Genomic DNA, 16533 nt, shown 5'->3' with positions numbered 1-16533 from the left:
AGCCTGCAGCTACACCGGCCCTTTGCGGATAGGATTGAAGACCCCTGCTGTACACCAACGCAACCCATCTAACTTGAAGGAGTTGGAGCAGCTTTGCCTTGAGGAATGGGCAAAAATCCCAGTGGTTAGATGTGCTAAGCTAATAGAGACATACCCCAAGAGACTTGCAGCTGTAATTGCAGCAAAAGGTGGCTCTACAAAGGATTGACTTGGGGGGTCTGAATACCTATGCACACTCCAGATTTCTGTTTTTTCATCTTAATTATTGTTTGTGTCACAATAAAACAATTTGCACCTTTAAAGTGGTAGGTATGTTGTGTAAATCAAATGGCGCTAACCCCCCAAAAATGTGTTTTAATTCCAACTTGTAATGTGACAAAACAGGACAAACACCAAGGGGGATGAATACTTTTGCTGTATATTAGACCCAAAGGCACACTGTATATTAGACTAGAGGAACAGAGATCAGTGTGCCTTTGGGTCTGGTTAGTATTTGGTGGGTGGCTGCCCACCAAATACTTCCCGCTGGCACAGGAAGGACTTAATATATGATTATTTACGAATTTTAAAGAGTTCTAATTGAAACACACTCTCTCAGAGTGTACTGTTAGCAGCAAAAAGAAACTACAAAAGCAACAATGGAGATACTAATCAATCTAATATTCCTTTTGTTTTATACAAAGACACATAAAGCTGTTGTTACAGAACAAGGTCAAAACATTACCACACCATGCCAAACTGTTTAATGGAAAAGCAGCATTATTGTCACAGAGAACCAGACTTGCTAATTCTGATCTTTGTCCTCTGTGTGTAGTGATATCTTCTCTCTGGGTTTTGGGCCATTCCGCTGGGTCTGTACCTCAGGAAACCCCTCTGATTTGGCACAAACTGATAACATTGCCACTACTGTGCTGGAAGAGATCAGCGCTACTGTTCCTGAGCGAGTTCGACAGCAGTACAGTGACAACATCCGCTGGATCCGTGAAGCTGGAAAACATAACATGGTATAGTCCAGTTATAATCCAGTACAATCCTGTATGTAGAACAGAGAATGGCTTCACCAGCACAGTAAGGCATTACACAGTCCATATGTTATTTGTACTAGCTGTCTGTACATGCAAAGGTTTTGAGTCCTATTTGGACTGGATTAGTTTGATATGAGAATGGAGTGGGGCAATATAATTATTACCAGTGTATCTCTGGGATTTTAGTCTCAACTGAATCTGTCATTTTTACAGACTGTGCGTTCCCACTTCTGGAAAGATCACAACACTATAAAAAGACAACCCAAATCCATCCATCCATCCATCCATCCATCCATCCATCCATTATCTGTAGCTGCTTATCCTGTACAGGGTCACAGGCAAGCTGGAGCCTATCCCTGCTGACTATGGGCGAGAGGCAGGGTACACCCTGGACAAGTCACCAGGTCATCGCAGGGCTAACCCCAAATACACCATATGGCTAAAAGTATATGGACACCTGGCCATCACACCCCTATGTGGTTCTTCTCCAAACGGTTACCACAAACTTGGAAGCACACGTCTTTATACACTGTAGCATTACAGTTTCCCTTCACTGGAATTAAGAGGCCCAAACCTGTTCCTGTTCCAGCATGACAATGCTCCTGTGCACAAAGTGAGCTCCATGAAGGCATGGTGTGTTAGGGTTGGAGTGGAACAACTTCAGTGTCCTGCACAGAGCAGTTTTGACTGAACTCAATCCCACTGAACACCTTTGGGATGAACTGGAGCCTCCTCAACATCCTAATATTCACTGCCTGATCTCACGAATGCTCATGTAGCTGAATGAACACAAAACCTCTTAGCCACACCCCAAAATCTAGTGGAAAGCCTTCACAGAAGAGTGGAGGTCATAATAACAGTAAATGGGGATTAATCTGGAATAGGATGTTCAACCAGGGCATATCAGCATGATGCTCAGGTGTTCACAAACTTTCGGCCATAATAGAGTTTGGTGTTTTTCTTCAGTATAAAGACCCAACAGAAAGTGCTTGCTATTTTATATCATCTCTTGCTGAAACCAAACCAAGGATCACTGAGATCCTTCTGAACGTACCAAGCTGCCACGTCATTAGTGGAATTTAGTAATAAAATTGTTTTTAAATAAATATTTTCTGTCAAATTATTGATTGGGGGGCGGCACGGTGGTGTAGTGGTTAGCACTGTCGCCTCACAGCAAGAAGGTCCTGGGTTCGAACCCCGGGTCCGGCGAGGGCCTTTCTGTGTGGAGTTTGCATGTTCTCCCCGTGTCCGCGTGGGTTTCCTCCGGGTGCTCCGGTTTCCCCCACAGTCCAAAGACATGCAGGTTAGGTTAACTGGTGACTCTAAATTGACCGTAGGTGTGAATGTGAGTGTGAATGGTTGTCTATGTGTCAGCCCTGTGATGACCTGGCGACTTGTCCAGGGTGTACCCCGCCTTTCGCCCGTAGTCAGCTGGGATAGGCTCCAGCTTGCCTGCGACCCTGTAGAAGGATAAAGCGGCTAGAGATAATGAGATGAGATTATTGATTGATTTTTTTTTTAGTAAGCAGCCATGTAATAAGTGGTATAATGTACAGTGAACTGTACATCATCATGAAATAAACCCCTTCAGAGTGAAGACCTGCATCATTCTGTTGGGGTTTATTTTGCAATAATGACCATCTCACATTACCCCTTACATAATATCTAAAATACCTTCACCAGCCACTTTAATAGGAACTTGTTCTTGATTCTTAGGTTCCTGTTCTTGGCTGCAGGAGTGGAACCCAATGTGTTTTTCTGCCGTTGCATGCCGAGATGCTTTTCTACTCACCATGGTTGTAAAGAGTGATTATATGAGTTGCTATATTGTTCCTTCCTGGCAGCTCGAACCAATTTGGCCATTTTCCTCTGACCTCTCTTAGCAACAAGATGTTTGTTTCCACCCACAGAACTGTCACTCACTCAATGTTTTTTGTTTTTCGCACCATTCTGTGTAAAGACTTTTGTGTGTGAAAACCCCAGGGGATCAGCAGGTTCTGAAATACTCAAACCAGTCCATCTGGCTCAAACCAACACCCATGCCACAGTGAAAGTCACACTTTGAGATGACAAATTTTCCCATTCTGATGTTTGAACATCGTGAACATTAACTGAAGCTCTTGATTTATATCTGCATGATTTGATACATTGGCTGATTAGATAACTGAATCAAACAGCAAGTATATGTATGGGTGTTCGTAATAAAGTGGTTGGTGAGTGTAAATAAAAATACAAATAAATAGTATAAATGGTAATATAATTTCCCAAATCAACATAACAGTGAGAAGTTTGTCTTCAAATTCTAGAAAGAAGCTTCCACTAATGTAAAACCTGTCCTTCTGTAAGCTTGGAAATTAATTCATGTTTTACAAACACACCCACACACACCTTGCGTAAATGAGGGTGTAAGTATGGAGTGATGATTTGATTGGTTCTTCCTCTGTGCAGGTGGTGGGCTCTCAGGCTCGGATTCTCTACTCAGATCAGAGAGGAAGAGTGTCTATTGCTTTGGCAATCAACCAGGCCATTGGAAAAGGCAGCATCATAGTAAAGCTGAACACACACACACACACACACACACAATTATACTACATCTTAGAATAATCCTTATACTTACTGCCCTTTGCATAAGTATTCACCCCTTTGAACTTTTTACAGTTTGTCATGTTACAACATAGGTAAAAAACAAAGCAATTTCTTGGTTGAAGACGTAATCCCTGATCTTCAGGACATGTTTTGATAATTCCTTGATCTTCATGAAGCAGTTTGTTTAGGTATGAAGTATCTCTTCATACCAGACCTGAACAAACTGCATCATGACTTAGAATTCTAATTCATTTAGTTCAAGAGGGGTCAATACTTGTGCAGTTCTCTGTAAGTGACATTACAATGAGGTTCTGTCTCTTCAGGCACCTGTAGTGATCAGCAGAGATCATCATGATGTCAGTGGCACTGACAGCCCCTTCAGAGAGACCTCCAATATATACGATGGGTCTGCTTTCTGTGCAGGTACATACACTGAATGGTTATTTACACACACACACACACACACACACACACACACACACACACACACACACACCTGAACAAGACAAACTCCTCGTGAATGTGTACGTTTGTGTTTTGTAGATATGGCCGTGCAGAACGTTATTGGTGACGCTTTCCGTGGTGCCACGTGGGTCGCTTTGCATAATGGAGGCGGGGTTGGATGGTAAACACACACCACTGTGTATTCTGTTATCCATAAACACTGATATATTATAGGGCTTTGTTACTGACTGTGTAATTTATTACAACTAACATCAGATAACTTTCTGCAAAATGCAGTATTTAAACTAATTCAAGGTGGTTTTGTATAGAAAATGTGCAATACCATAAAAAATGCCCTTTAGATAATTAGATTTGTTATTAATGATTAAAAAAAAACAAATATAGCATTTATTTCTCAGCATTTAGCCTAACAAAGTTTGCTTTAACTTTTCAGAGCAGCTGTTATAGAAAATGTATTAACTGATGAATCAGAGTTGAGAATTCAACAGTTGTGTACAATATTAACACCACCCGATGGGCAACATGGTGGTATAGTGCTTAGCACTGTCACCTCACAGCAAGAAGATTCTGAGTTCGAGCCCAGTGGCCAATAGGGGCCTTTCTGCATGGAGTTTGCATGTTCTCCCCGTGTCTGCCTCTGGGTACTCCGGTTTCCCCCACAATTCGAAGACATGCAGTTAGGTTAACATGGCCTGGAGGACACCCATGCAGAAAGGCCCCAGTCAGCTAGCAGGTTCAAACCTGGAACCTTCTTGCTGTGAGGTGTCAGTGCTAACCACTGCATCACCAAGCTGCCCCCTAATAATCCTGATTAACAGTAATAGCAATACTAAAACAACTACTAATAAAAGCAAAAAAAAAAAAAATTATATCACAAGATACAAGACTAATATTATAAGTGAGTTTGAAGTGAAACATTTTGTCTACAGATACAGTACAGTAGATAAATCAGGATTAGGAGTATCCCTTTAAGGGTTTATTTCAGAGACAGATTGATAACTCTGCTCTGATCATTGGTTAAAATAATCGATTCATTTTTCATTTGATACAGGGGTGAGGTTATGAACGGAGGCTTTGGATTGGTTCTGGATGGTTCTGAGGAGGCTGGAAAGAGAGCCCAGATGATGCTGAACTGGGACGTCTCTAATGGGGTAAATGAATTTCTGTTTACCTGTGTGAAAAAATAGACACCAGAGTCCATATATGAGAAAGTTCTTTGAACTCTTCTTCAGTTTTGCTTCATTTTATAAAATACAAGAGTTACTGTATTTATTCACTGAATATGTTAATTTAACATACTCTTGTATATGTCTAGGAGAAGACATTAATTGTGAGCAACAAAAAAGGGCTGAATAGTTGGTGACTTTTAATGTTTACCAGATCATGTGTAAGATTGGAACTTTTAGGATTTATTTAGAAATGGAACTATAATTCAAAAACACAAGACAACCAGTGTGGAAAACATATACAGATCTAGATGTCTAACATTAAAAACAGCAAAAACTACAAGGGCACTCAGTAGAGTGTATACCTCTGCCAAGCCACATACTCAGATTTGCATCAAAATCTATTCAGTTATTTCTTGTCCCATGACCCAGCTTTCCTCCAAATTTCATCAAAATTTGAGAGGGCTTAAGTGTGGGTGCCTATGCATGGCTGGTGCACCGGGTAAGGCCTCCCCGTTGCAGGCCCCAGTCCCAGGCCCTTTGGTCCTGCAGTCTGTTTCTTGGCCATGCAACAGGCTAGAGGTTCGTGCCAGGGCTCGTTGGAAAGGTGTCATCGAGGCAGAGGTGCCTGTGAAATCTGATGGTTGTGGGCCACAGCGTTGGCAAGTTATGGGCCTCAAGTGTGCAGGGTTCCGGGATGAATAATGAATGGACCCAGGGAGGTACTGGGCCATGTGAGGGCTCACCTCAAAGGTCTTGGCAAGGCAAAGGTGGCTATGAAATCTGATGATGCTGGGCCATGGCATTGGTGAGTTATGGAGCATGATGCCCACGGGTTCTAGAACAAATAACGGAAAGAGCTGGGGTCATACTGGGCCAAAAGGTCTTGGCAAGGCAGAGGTGGCTGTAAAGTTTGCTGGAGCTAGACCTTTCCATGGGAAGGTTAGGGATTTTTAAAGGCTGGCCCACGAGAGTGGCTCGAGCCAGGGATCCTCGGAAAGTTCTCTGCAAACCACGTTTGGGTTTAACATCAGATTGGGCCATGCATGAGCATCTCCAAAATGGCACATCTTGTGGGTTGTTCCCGGTATGCAGTGGTTAGTACTGAACAAGTATGGTCCAAGGAATGACAACTGGTGAGCCAGTGACAGGGTCATGGGTGTCGAAGGCTCATTGATTTTCATGGGGCACAAAGGCTAGCCCATATGGTCCAATCCCACAGAAGAGCTACTGTAACACAAACTGCTAATAAAGTTAATGCTGGCTAAAACAGAAAGGTGTCAGCATTAACTTTCAGCAGTTTGTATTACAGTAGCGCTTCTATGGGATTAGCGTATGGTATTGTTTGTGCTTTGTAACATTGTTTACTGCTCTGTTGGTGAGGTCACTCTTGAAAAAGAGATTACTTTTAATCTCAGTGAGATTTTACCTGGTTAAATCAAGATTAATTAAAATAAATTTAAAAGTGCATCAGTAGCAGGTTTTCCAAGCCACTTGCTCCAGAGGTGTCCCTTAAATGTCAAAAAGTCCCTCCCATGTCAGGACCTGATCTTCCCAGGTTCCCCCATCCCAGTACTAACCAGGCCATTAAGGTGCATCAGGTGGTGCCGATCTCCATTTCAGTAGCCCTCAGCCTCTCGCCTATTATATAATTAGGGTTACAGTGAGGGGCTAGTCCTCTGGTAGCCATGAGAGTTTGACTCCCTACTCACATCTGTATTGCAGCACTTCGCCAGATGGCAGATGGAAGACCATTTTTTTAATGGTCTTTGATATGACCCAACTATGAGTAGAACGACTCAGCCAATGTACTATTGTGTAATTTAGCTTTGCTATATTTGATATTCTGCTGTATGTTTTTCTGTAGGTGGCTCGAAGGTGTTGGTCAGGAAATTCCAATGCATATGAGACAATTCGGCTTAGCATGGAGGATAAGAGAGAGCTGAGAGTTACCATGCCTTATCATGTGCAGGATGAACATCTGCTGGAGCATGCACTGCAGGGATAGAGCTACACTCTAGTATCAGGCTTTATTTCACATTTCTCTCTAATGATGTTTAACCTCACAGATGAACTCCACTATAATTTGCTCACCATGTAAATTTATGAGAATTACAGACTTTCTAAACCCCTGAATGTGACTGGACTGTGACAATAAACACTGGAATGTGATTAAACATTACAATATTGTGGTTATTTGCAAAATTATGTATAAAATAAAAATAACATGTTGTAGGATACTGGGATTTATGATGATATCAAAAAAGTGGCTCACGCAATCTATAAACAGTAACCATAGCAACACACTCCAGTTCTAGCTACTATTAGCTAGCAAATTATCCTAGCTTGTGCACTATGTAAGACTTATTATCAGTAATGCAAATGAAATTATGATCTGGTCTAACTGATGATGAAAAGGCTGTTTCATCTTATTCTTTGTGGAACCTAAAAGTGATTTTAACGTTAATGAAAACATAAAATGTAGATCTTGGAATAAGAAGTACATCACAGCCATACCAGAGATGTTCTTAATACAGGGAGATAGCAAACATAGCAGTTTTCCCATTGATGTAAAATGTAACAGCTAACAGATAACTAGCTTTAGTTTGGGGTCATGCGTCTCTGTGAGTCAGGGGCAGAGCTAAAGGGGGTGGGCAGGGCCATTGACCCTGGGCCTTGGGCCCTCCCCCTAACTGTACAGGGCCCCACCCTTTGACATTCAGGCCCTCCCAATAAATGTGCCTTACGTGATTTCATTGGAAATTCCTTGAAACCTACAAGTTTTCACATGATTACAGAGTAGTTGACCTATATATCTCTCATTTTTGCTACACATTCTTATCATGGTTAAAAAAATAAAATAAAAAAAACCTGTGAAATCAGGATAGTTGAGGCTTTTCTTGGATTCGAGATAACTGTGAACGCATGTGCTTCTGAACTGGAGGGCCGAATTATTAGCTGCATTGAAGGGAATGGCTTAGATCTCTCCAGATGCCGTGGACAGGGTTATGACGGCGCAGCGAACATGGGCGGAATTTATTCTGGTGTTCAAGCGAGAATAGCGGAGCGGGACCCCCTTGCTTTGTACGTGCACTGTGCAGCTTATTGTCTGAATTTGGTACTGAATGATTCTGTCAAAACTATCCCAGAGATTAGACAGTTTTATGATGTGGTTGCCAACAGTGTTACGAGATGGGCATTACTTGGCGACTTATTGAGCCCAGAGAACAGGGACATAACCTTGAAACGCCTCTGCCCAACCCGCTGGTCCTCACACGACGATGCACTTGTTGCGTTAAAGTACAGATATGGAGATGTCATTAAAGTTCTCACTTACAAGCGAGAAAATGAATGAACGAGATGAGGCAGATGCACTTAAAAAGGCCATTACTAAATTTCAGTTCATATTTGTAATCAGCCTTCAGACAAAGATTTTGGAGTGCACTAATGCCATCTCAAAGTTACTGCAGGAGAAGACCATTGATCTCTTCAAAGTGTCTGCATTATTGCAGAATGCTGTACGAACTCTACAGGAGTACAGGAAGCAGTTTGATAAGGCAAAGGCTTCCACTCTGGCATTGGCTGTGAAATGGGGCAGTTAAATGCAATTTGTAGCCACCAGGTTGAAAAAAGTGAAACGCCACTTTGATCACCTTAGCGAAGACAGTCGGTTTTCCGATGCAGAACGTTATTTTCGGGTGAATGCGTTCTATGCATGCCTTGATGTAATCATTCAGCAGCTGTCACAAAGGTTTGTCAGTTTAAATCGGACTGCTCATTTGTTTGAGGCTATTCATCCAAATATGCTCCAGCATGCCAAGGACAAGGAGCTATACGAAGTGGCCCGTCGACTGTGTGATCACTATAGTCGGGATATTGACTCCAGCTTTCCTGGTCAACTAGTGTCATTTAGGGCTTGTTTCAAGGAGCAGATAGCGAGACACACATCTGTGCTTAGCCTGGCCAGGTTACTGGTAGTAGATCATCCAGCAGTAACTTCTACATTTAGTGAGCTGTGCACAGCCTTCTTGCTTTTTCGCGCTCTTTCTCCAAATTAAAATTTATAAAAAATTATCTCAGGAGCGCAATGGGTCAAGAGAGACTCTGTGGATTGGCCATCTTATCAGTTGAGAATGAGCGACCAAGAGCACTTAACATCCCTCAAATAGTCGACGAATGCCTTTTTAATGATGAATGCAGGTTTCCGTGTCGGCTTTGTAGTTGAAGACATGCTTACACAATATGCGTGTATCATTCATGATTGCTGGATTTTTTTTTTGTTGCTGTTGTTTAGTGTCTATTTGGAACATAATAAAAAATGATTGGAAAATACAGGCTATGTAGGCTTATAAAAAAATTAAAAATAAAATAATAATAATTAAAAAATAAACTTTGAGCAAGTTCTGTTCTAATATAGCCTGATTATATGCCGCAGGCCTTCTGTTTATTTGCAATTTCGCCATGGCTAGGTCCAAAGGCTACGTTCTTAAAAACTGCTTTTTGTTAAATATAGCCTGAGTAGGCCTATATGCCACAAGCCTTCTAATTTGTTTGCTTGCAATTTCGCCATGTGGGGGGGGGCCCTGATTGGTCTTTTGCCCCGGGGCCTTGTGTGCAGTTGTTCCGCCACTGCTGTGAGTCAATGGTATCAGTTATCTGAAGTTACTCAACATTCCCCTAATGTTTACAACAGTTCTTATAGTTCATAGCTAGCTAACTTATTTGCAGATTGGTGGGGTGGTTGATGTCAGAATCAAATTGAAGAACTGACCATGTGTAGAGTGTAGAGCTACTGTAAATGGCTTCCATTTGTCACAAAACAATCATTCTTTCCTCTCCGATCTTAGCAGGTGGCATCATAATTTGCTAGTCTTTGGGTAAGATGTTAAGGTAGTCTAATTGTTATGAAATCAGTTGTTTCACAAAATAGGAGTTTGTTCAGGGTACTGAGACACTTCTTCCATCGGAATCCATTCAAACAGAACAACCTCTGTCGTGGAAATCTGTATCTCAAAAGTAGCAAAAAATATATATTTACAGGAAAGAAGTTGCCTTAAACACTTTTACTGCCCAGAAACAATGCAAGCATGAGTGATTACTGGAAAAAAAAAAAAACACTGAAGTCTAAGTTTCATCCATTAGTTTTGACATTGGGTCCCTTTTTGGGAGACCCATCCTAGGACCACCCCAGGACTGCCCCAAAACAAAATGGCAGCTCCTATTAAAATAACTGTAAAAGGACTTTCTTTGTTTGAAACACAGACTTCTGATTGGCTACCCCAATATGGAACTTCTCAGTGGTTAAAACATATTTCCCACTATTTTTCCAAATATTTGGATTGTTTCCATCATGGCGCCCCCCGTGGCGAACGTGTTTGCGATGCACTCCCGACACCGATTGTCTTTATTGTTTATTTTAGTACTTTTGATTGTGACAAATGCTCAGTGCTTGTACACTAGGATCACCTACAGCAAAGACACACTTCTGGACATTGGTAAAATTCCCCACAGGCCCAGTCCAGTCCTTCTGGACTGTAGCTTTCTTCTCCTCGCTGACACCGACCGGAGCTACACTGACACCATCCGGCAGGCCGCATCATCACCAGACTCGAGTAGGCGAAACGGCCGACGATCCACACACCCAAAACGGAGGCACGGTAAGAGAGGTGGGCTACATGCTAGGCTAAAGGCTAGAGCTACAAGACCACTGCTACCTAGCCTTCTGCTAGCTAACATTCGCTCGCTCGAGAATAAGATGGATGAGCTGAGAACCAGGATAACATCTCAATGTGAGATCAGAGAGTGTTGTGCCCTGATTTTTACGGAAACCTGGACTACTACAAGCCTGCCAGACCTGGCCATTGAACTACAGACCCACTCCATGCACGGCGGAGACCGCACATCTGCTTCCGGTAAAAACAAAGGTTTGTTTGTGTGTGTGTTTATGTTAACAACAGATGGTGTACAGATGTACAGGTGGTTGAAAAACACTGTTGTGCAGACATTGAAGTGCTGATGGTGAAGTGCAGACCCTTTTATCTACCGAGGGAGTTCAGTGCTGTGTTTATGCTGGCTGTTTACATCCCGCCGCGGGACGACCGCACTACAGCGCTAGGACTACTACATGACATCATCGGCAAACACGAGACCACACACCCAGATGCCATGTTCATCGTGGCCGGGGATTTTAATCATTGCAACCTCAGGACTGTGCTACCGAAGTACCATCAACACGTGAGTTTTCCGACAAGGGACAACAACATCCTGGACCATGTCTACAGCAACGTGAGAAATGGCTACAAGGCTGTGCCCCGCCCCCACTTTGGACAGTCTGACCACATCTCTGTGTTCCTCTACCCAGCTTACAAGGCCCTTCTCAAACAAGCCCCCCCCCCCCCCCCCCCCCCCCCAGTGAGTAAAACTGTTAAAGTTTGGAATGAAGAGACTGATCTGGTGCTCCAGGACTGCTTCAGTTCTACAAACTGGGATGTGTTTAAGACTGCTGCTTTGAGAGAAGACTGTTCTGTGGATTTAGAGGAATAATGCATCTGTGGTCACCAGCTACATCAGTACTTGTATTAATGACATTGTCCCCACCAAGCGCTGCAAAATATATCCTAACCAAAAACCTTGGATTAACAGTGAAGTACGCTCCATACTACATGCATGCTCCACCGCTTTTGCCTCTGGTGACACAGATGGATATAAAAAGGCCAGACATGACCTATGCAGATCCATCAGGGAAGCCAAGAGGCAGTACAGACTGAAGCTGGGAGGATATTACAACACCTCAGACTCCAGATGCATGTGGCAGGGCCTGCAACACATCACCAATTTCCAGCAGAAGAACAGCAGGGTCACAGCCAACCACAACACATCACCAGATGAGCTGACTGAGTTCTATGCTAGCTTTGACACCCTCAACACCAACCAACACAGAGGGATTCTACCAACAGAGGCAGCACAGAGCTCTTCACCTACTGTGACCATAACCAAGGTGAGCAAGGTCTTCAGGAGGACTAACCCCCGAAAGGCTGCCGGCCCTGACAACATCCCCGGCCGTGCTTTGAGGGCCTGCTCCACACAGTTAGCAGAGGTCTTCACAGACATTTTCAACTTGTCCCTCTCCATGTCTTCTGTGCCCACATGCTTCAAGACCACCACCATAGTGCCCCTCCCAAAGAAAAACAATATAACATGCCTGAATGACTATTGCCCAATTGCACTCACTTCAGTTGTAATGAAGTGTTTTGAGAGGATAGTCATGTCATACATCAAAAAGGAGATCCCAGACACAATAGACCCCCTTCAATTTGCATATCGTCAGAACCGTTCAACTGATGATGCCATCAATGCAGCCATCCACACAGCCTTGTCACACCTGGAACACAGGGACACCTATGTTCGAATGCTGTTTGTGGACTACAGTTCAGCCTTCAACACCATCATCCCCAGCAGACTGACTGAGAAGCTCTCCACCCTTGGACTGACATCCTCCCTCTGCTGCTGGGTCCTGGACTTTCTCACAAACAGACCCCAGGCTGTCAGAGTCAGTACCAGAACATCCAGCACCAAGACAGTGAGCACAGGGATCCCCCAAGGCTGTGTGCTCAGTCCACTCCTGTACACCCTCTTCACCTACGACTGCACCCCCACCCAGAGCAACACTTCCATCATCAAGTTCACTGACGACACCACTGTCATTGGGCTGATCACCGGCGGAGATGAGAGAGCCTACAGGGAGGAGGTGGCTCAGCTGGTCTCCTGGTGCCGGGAAAATAAGCTCTCCTTGAATGCTGAGAAGACCAAGGAGATGATTATTGACCCGAGGAAGAGGAGGAGAGACCAGCACGCCTCGCTGCACATCAATGGGATACAGGTGGAGAGGGTGAAAACATTTAAATTCCTCAGAACTCACATCAGTGAGGATCTCACCTGGACACACAACACACAGCAGACCATCAAGAACGCTCAACAGAGACTCTTCTTCCTGAGGAAGCTGAGGAAATTTGGACTGTCCACCAAACTCCTCAGCAACTTCTACAGGTGCACAGTGGAGAGTGTTCTGACAAATTCCATCACTGTGTGGTACGGGAACTGCACAACTCAGGACAGAAAGGCTCTCCAGTGCGTCATTAAAATGGCACAGTTCATCTGTGGCGCTGTCCTCCCCCCACTACAGGATATTTACAACACCCGGGTCACAAAAAGGGCACAGAGCATCATCAGGGACCAAACACACCCACAACACAGACTATTCATACTCCTACCATCTGGCAGACGCTACAGGAGTGTGAAAGCAAGGACTACTAGACTGACAAACAGTTTTTACCCCCAGGCCATCAGGCTTTTGAACCACGGATTATAATCACCATCTACCTCTATATTTCCATCAGGCTTTTGAACCACGGATTATAATCACCATCTACCTCTATATTAGCAATTTTGCACAAGACATTGCACAGTATATCTACCTCTATGTTTGCACATTGTTTGTTTGCCTCTTTTTTAATGTTATCTGCATTTTTCATTCTACTTTTATATTTTGCATTCCATATGCACTTTATATTTTATATATCGTATTTTATATATACGGTGGTGTAGTGGTTAGCGCTGTCGCCTCACAGCAAGAAGGTCCGGGTTCGAGCCCCGTGGACGGCGAGGGCCTTTCTGTGCGGAGTTTGCATGTTGTCCGCGTGGGTTTCCTCCGGGTGCTCTGGTTTCCCCCACAGTCCAAAGACATGCAGGTTAGGGTAACTGGTGACTCTAAATTGACCGTGAGTGTGAATGGTTGTCTGTGTCTATGTGTCAGCCCTGTGATGACCTGGCGACTTGTCCAGGATGTACCTCGCCTTTCGCCCGTAGTCAGCTGGGATAGGCTCCAGCTTGCCTGCAACCCTGTAGAACAGGATAAAGCGGCTAGAGATGATGAGATGAGATTTATATATATATATATATATATATATATATTTATTTTTATATTGGTAAGCATAGTTTGGTCGGGCAGTTGCAAAATAAGAATTTCATTACCCAGTAATAAACCGCTGTGTCTGTTATTGTGTATATGACAAATAAACATCTTGAATCTTGAAGAAAATGGACATACTTGCATTTATCATATGGCATTCTAAGGGTTTTACTACTTAATGATGAGTCTGTGTTTGTCATGCGAAATGCTTTTACAATGATAATCAGTGGTGGAGAACACAAGATGATCATATACACACAAGGTCCTCTAAACATTTAAACTATTAGTGTACTTAGGCTCAGCGTAAAGGAGCTCCTAAGTATAACAATCAAAATTCATGCTGAATAATACAGTAATTTCACCATGATCTCAAAAATAATTGTAGCAAACTAAGGCCAAGTTTACATTAGACCGTATCTGTCTCGTTTTCTTCGCGGATGCACTGTCCGTTTACATTAAACCGCCTGGAAACGCCGGGAAACGGGAATCCGCCAGGGTCCACGTATTCAATCCAGATCGTGTCTGGTCCGGTGCTGTGTAAACATTGAGAATACGCGGATACGCTGTGCTGAGCTCTAGCTGGCGTCGTCATTGGACAACGTCACTGTGACATCCACCTTCCTGATTCGCTGGCGTTGGTCATGTGACGCGACTGCTGAAAAACGGCGCGGACTTCCGCCTTGTATCACCTTTCATTAAAGAGTATAAAAGTATGAAAATACTGCAAATACTGATGCAAATACTGCCCATTGTGTAGTTATGATTGTCTTTAGGCTTGCCATCCTTCCACTTGCAAGTGGTAAGTGATATGCGCTGGGATCACACACACAGCGGCTCAGTCCCGAATCACTGCTTGTGCACTTCACTCGCGCGCTCTGTGAGCTGCGCAGGGCCAGAGTGCGCACCCTCCAGAGGGCACTCGCTGTTCAGGGCGGAGTGATTTGGAGTGCAGGATGCCTGTGGAGCCGAGCGTATCTGTGTATTGGTGTTGCTGTGTGCACGCAAATCGTGTATTGGTGTTGCTGTGTGCACACTAATCGTTTTAAAAACGTTAATCTGATGATCCGCTGATACGGTCTAATGTAAACCCCACCTAAAAGAGTTTGTGTTTGTGTGTGTGTGAGTGAGTAAGTGAGAGAGAGAGAGAGAGAGAGAGAGAGAGACCCCAGTGTGTGACTGAAGGTGTGAGGCCCATAAAATATTGAAATGGGAGAGCAGTCTTTCTAAACTAGTCAACAGTGAATCAAAAAGATAACTGTGGCTACAGAGACTGAGATCTTCACACCTTTCGGTGCCTCCAGAGACAAAGTCTACAGGAATCCCAACACATTCTGAAACCTAAAACCATAAGCTAGAGACAAAATTCTCTCATACCTCAAGTTTCCCTTCGAAGATCCCACAGCTGTGATGCATTTTCATGGTCTGGAAATTGGAATCTCCCCTTTTAAAAACATCCCTGGCCATACTGTTATTCACACACCTTCACATCCTGTTTTTCTCTGTTCCCTTTTCGTCCAACTTCAAAATAACAGTTCTGTTTCATTAGGAACCTGACAAGTGTGTCTCTGTGTGTGTGTCTCTGTGTTATCGCTTTTCAACCAACAGGAAATGGGTTCTTGAACCAGTTCCATTCAGGAGTCTTTGAACCTTGGTGTCAACTAGCAAACCAGCCCACATTTCCACCAGTTTTGAGCAGAACTGTTGTAATCAAGGATGCATCATGAATGGAGGATGTTGCTCAATTCACAAAGGGATTAACTAGTAGGAGCAAGATAGTGGAGCTCATCAATTACCTCCAAACTTTTGTTATTGCAGATATTTGTTTTTGGTCCATTTTTTCCGAAGATGTATTTTTACCTTTTCTGTTGTGTTCTCCATTGCTGCACTCTGCTTCCTCTCCAAATAATGTCACACCCACTGATATCATCATGGTTCATGCTGGAAAGATCAGCTGTATTTTGGTTCCAGCTGGGAACTAACTTTTCAGATTCTGAACCAATTTATTTTTTGTCAGAATGCTCTGAATGGTTTGAAATTTGGTGCACGAACCAGAACAGAACCTGTTGATGGAAAAGTGTATCCAGGCCTAGATTGACCCTCAGGAGACTTGAGGGAGAACCTGGTGGCCCAGTTTGGTCAGCTAGCTTTTTTTTTTTCTGTGATGCAGGGAAACATCAGGCAAGTCCTACAATCCTTAACAAAGCCATTTGGTCCTTATAGTCAAACACAATTGGGTAATAAACCACTATTACATTTCAGGCATTTAGCAGACACTCTTATCCAGAACAACATACCCAGAACCATGTGGGGTGCAGTTGGGGGT

At 43.5% G+C, this 16533-nt stretch overlaps 1 protein-coding gene across 1 annotated transcript in view; it reads left to right on the top strand.

Moving 5' to 3' along the window:
• The window catches only part of uroc1 (urocanate hydratase 1), a 55670-nt gene extending 48420 nt beyond the window's left edge, over positions 1-7250 (top strand). Inside the window, exons 14-19 of the mRNA XM_060918393.1 lie at positions 815-1004; positions 3474-3572; positions 3935-4034; positions 4155-4236; positions 5128-5227; positions 7110-7250. Coding sequence (XP_060774376.1) covers positions 815-1004; positions 3474-3572; positions 3935-4034; positions 4155-4236; positions 5128-5227; positions 7110-7250 — 712 coding nt within the window. The remainder of the gene's footprint in view (positions 1-814; positions 1005-3473; positions 3573-3934; positions 4035-4154; positions 4237-5127; positions 5228-7109) is intronic.
• Positions 7251-16533: the final 9283 nt, after the last annotated feature.

The sequence above is a fragment of the Neoarius graeffei genome, chromosome 4 (genome assembly GCF_027579695.1).
Source record: "Neoarius graeffei isolate fNeoGra1 chromosome 4, fNeoGra1.pri, whole genome shotgun sequence".
NCBI lineage: Eukaryota > Metazoa > Chordata > Actinopteri > Siluriformes > Ariidae > Neoarius > Neoarius graeffei.
The sequence above is the reverse complement of the archived record's forward strand: the minus strand, read 5'-3'. Positions and strand labels throughout refer to the sequence as shown.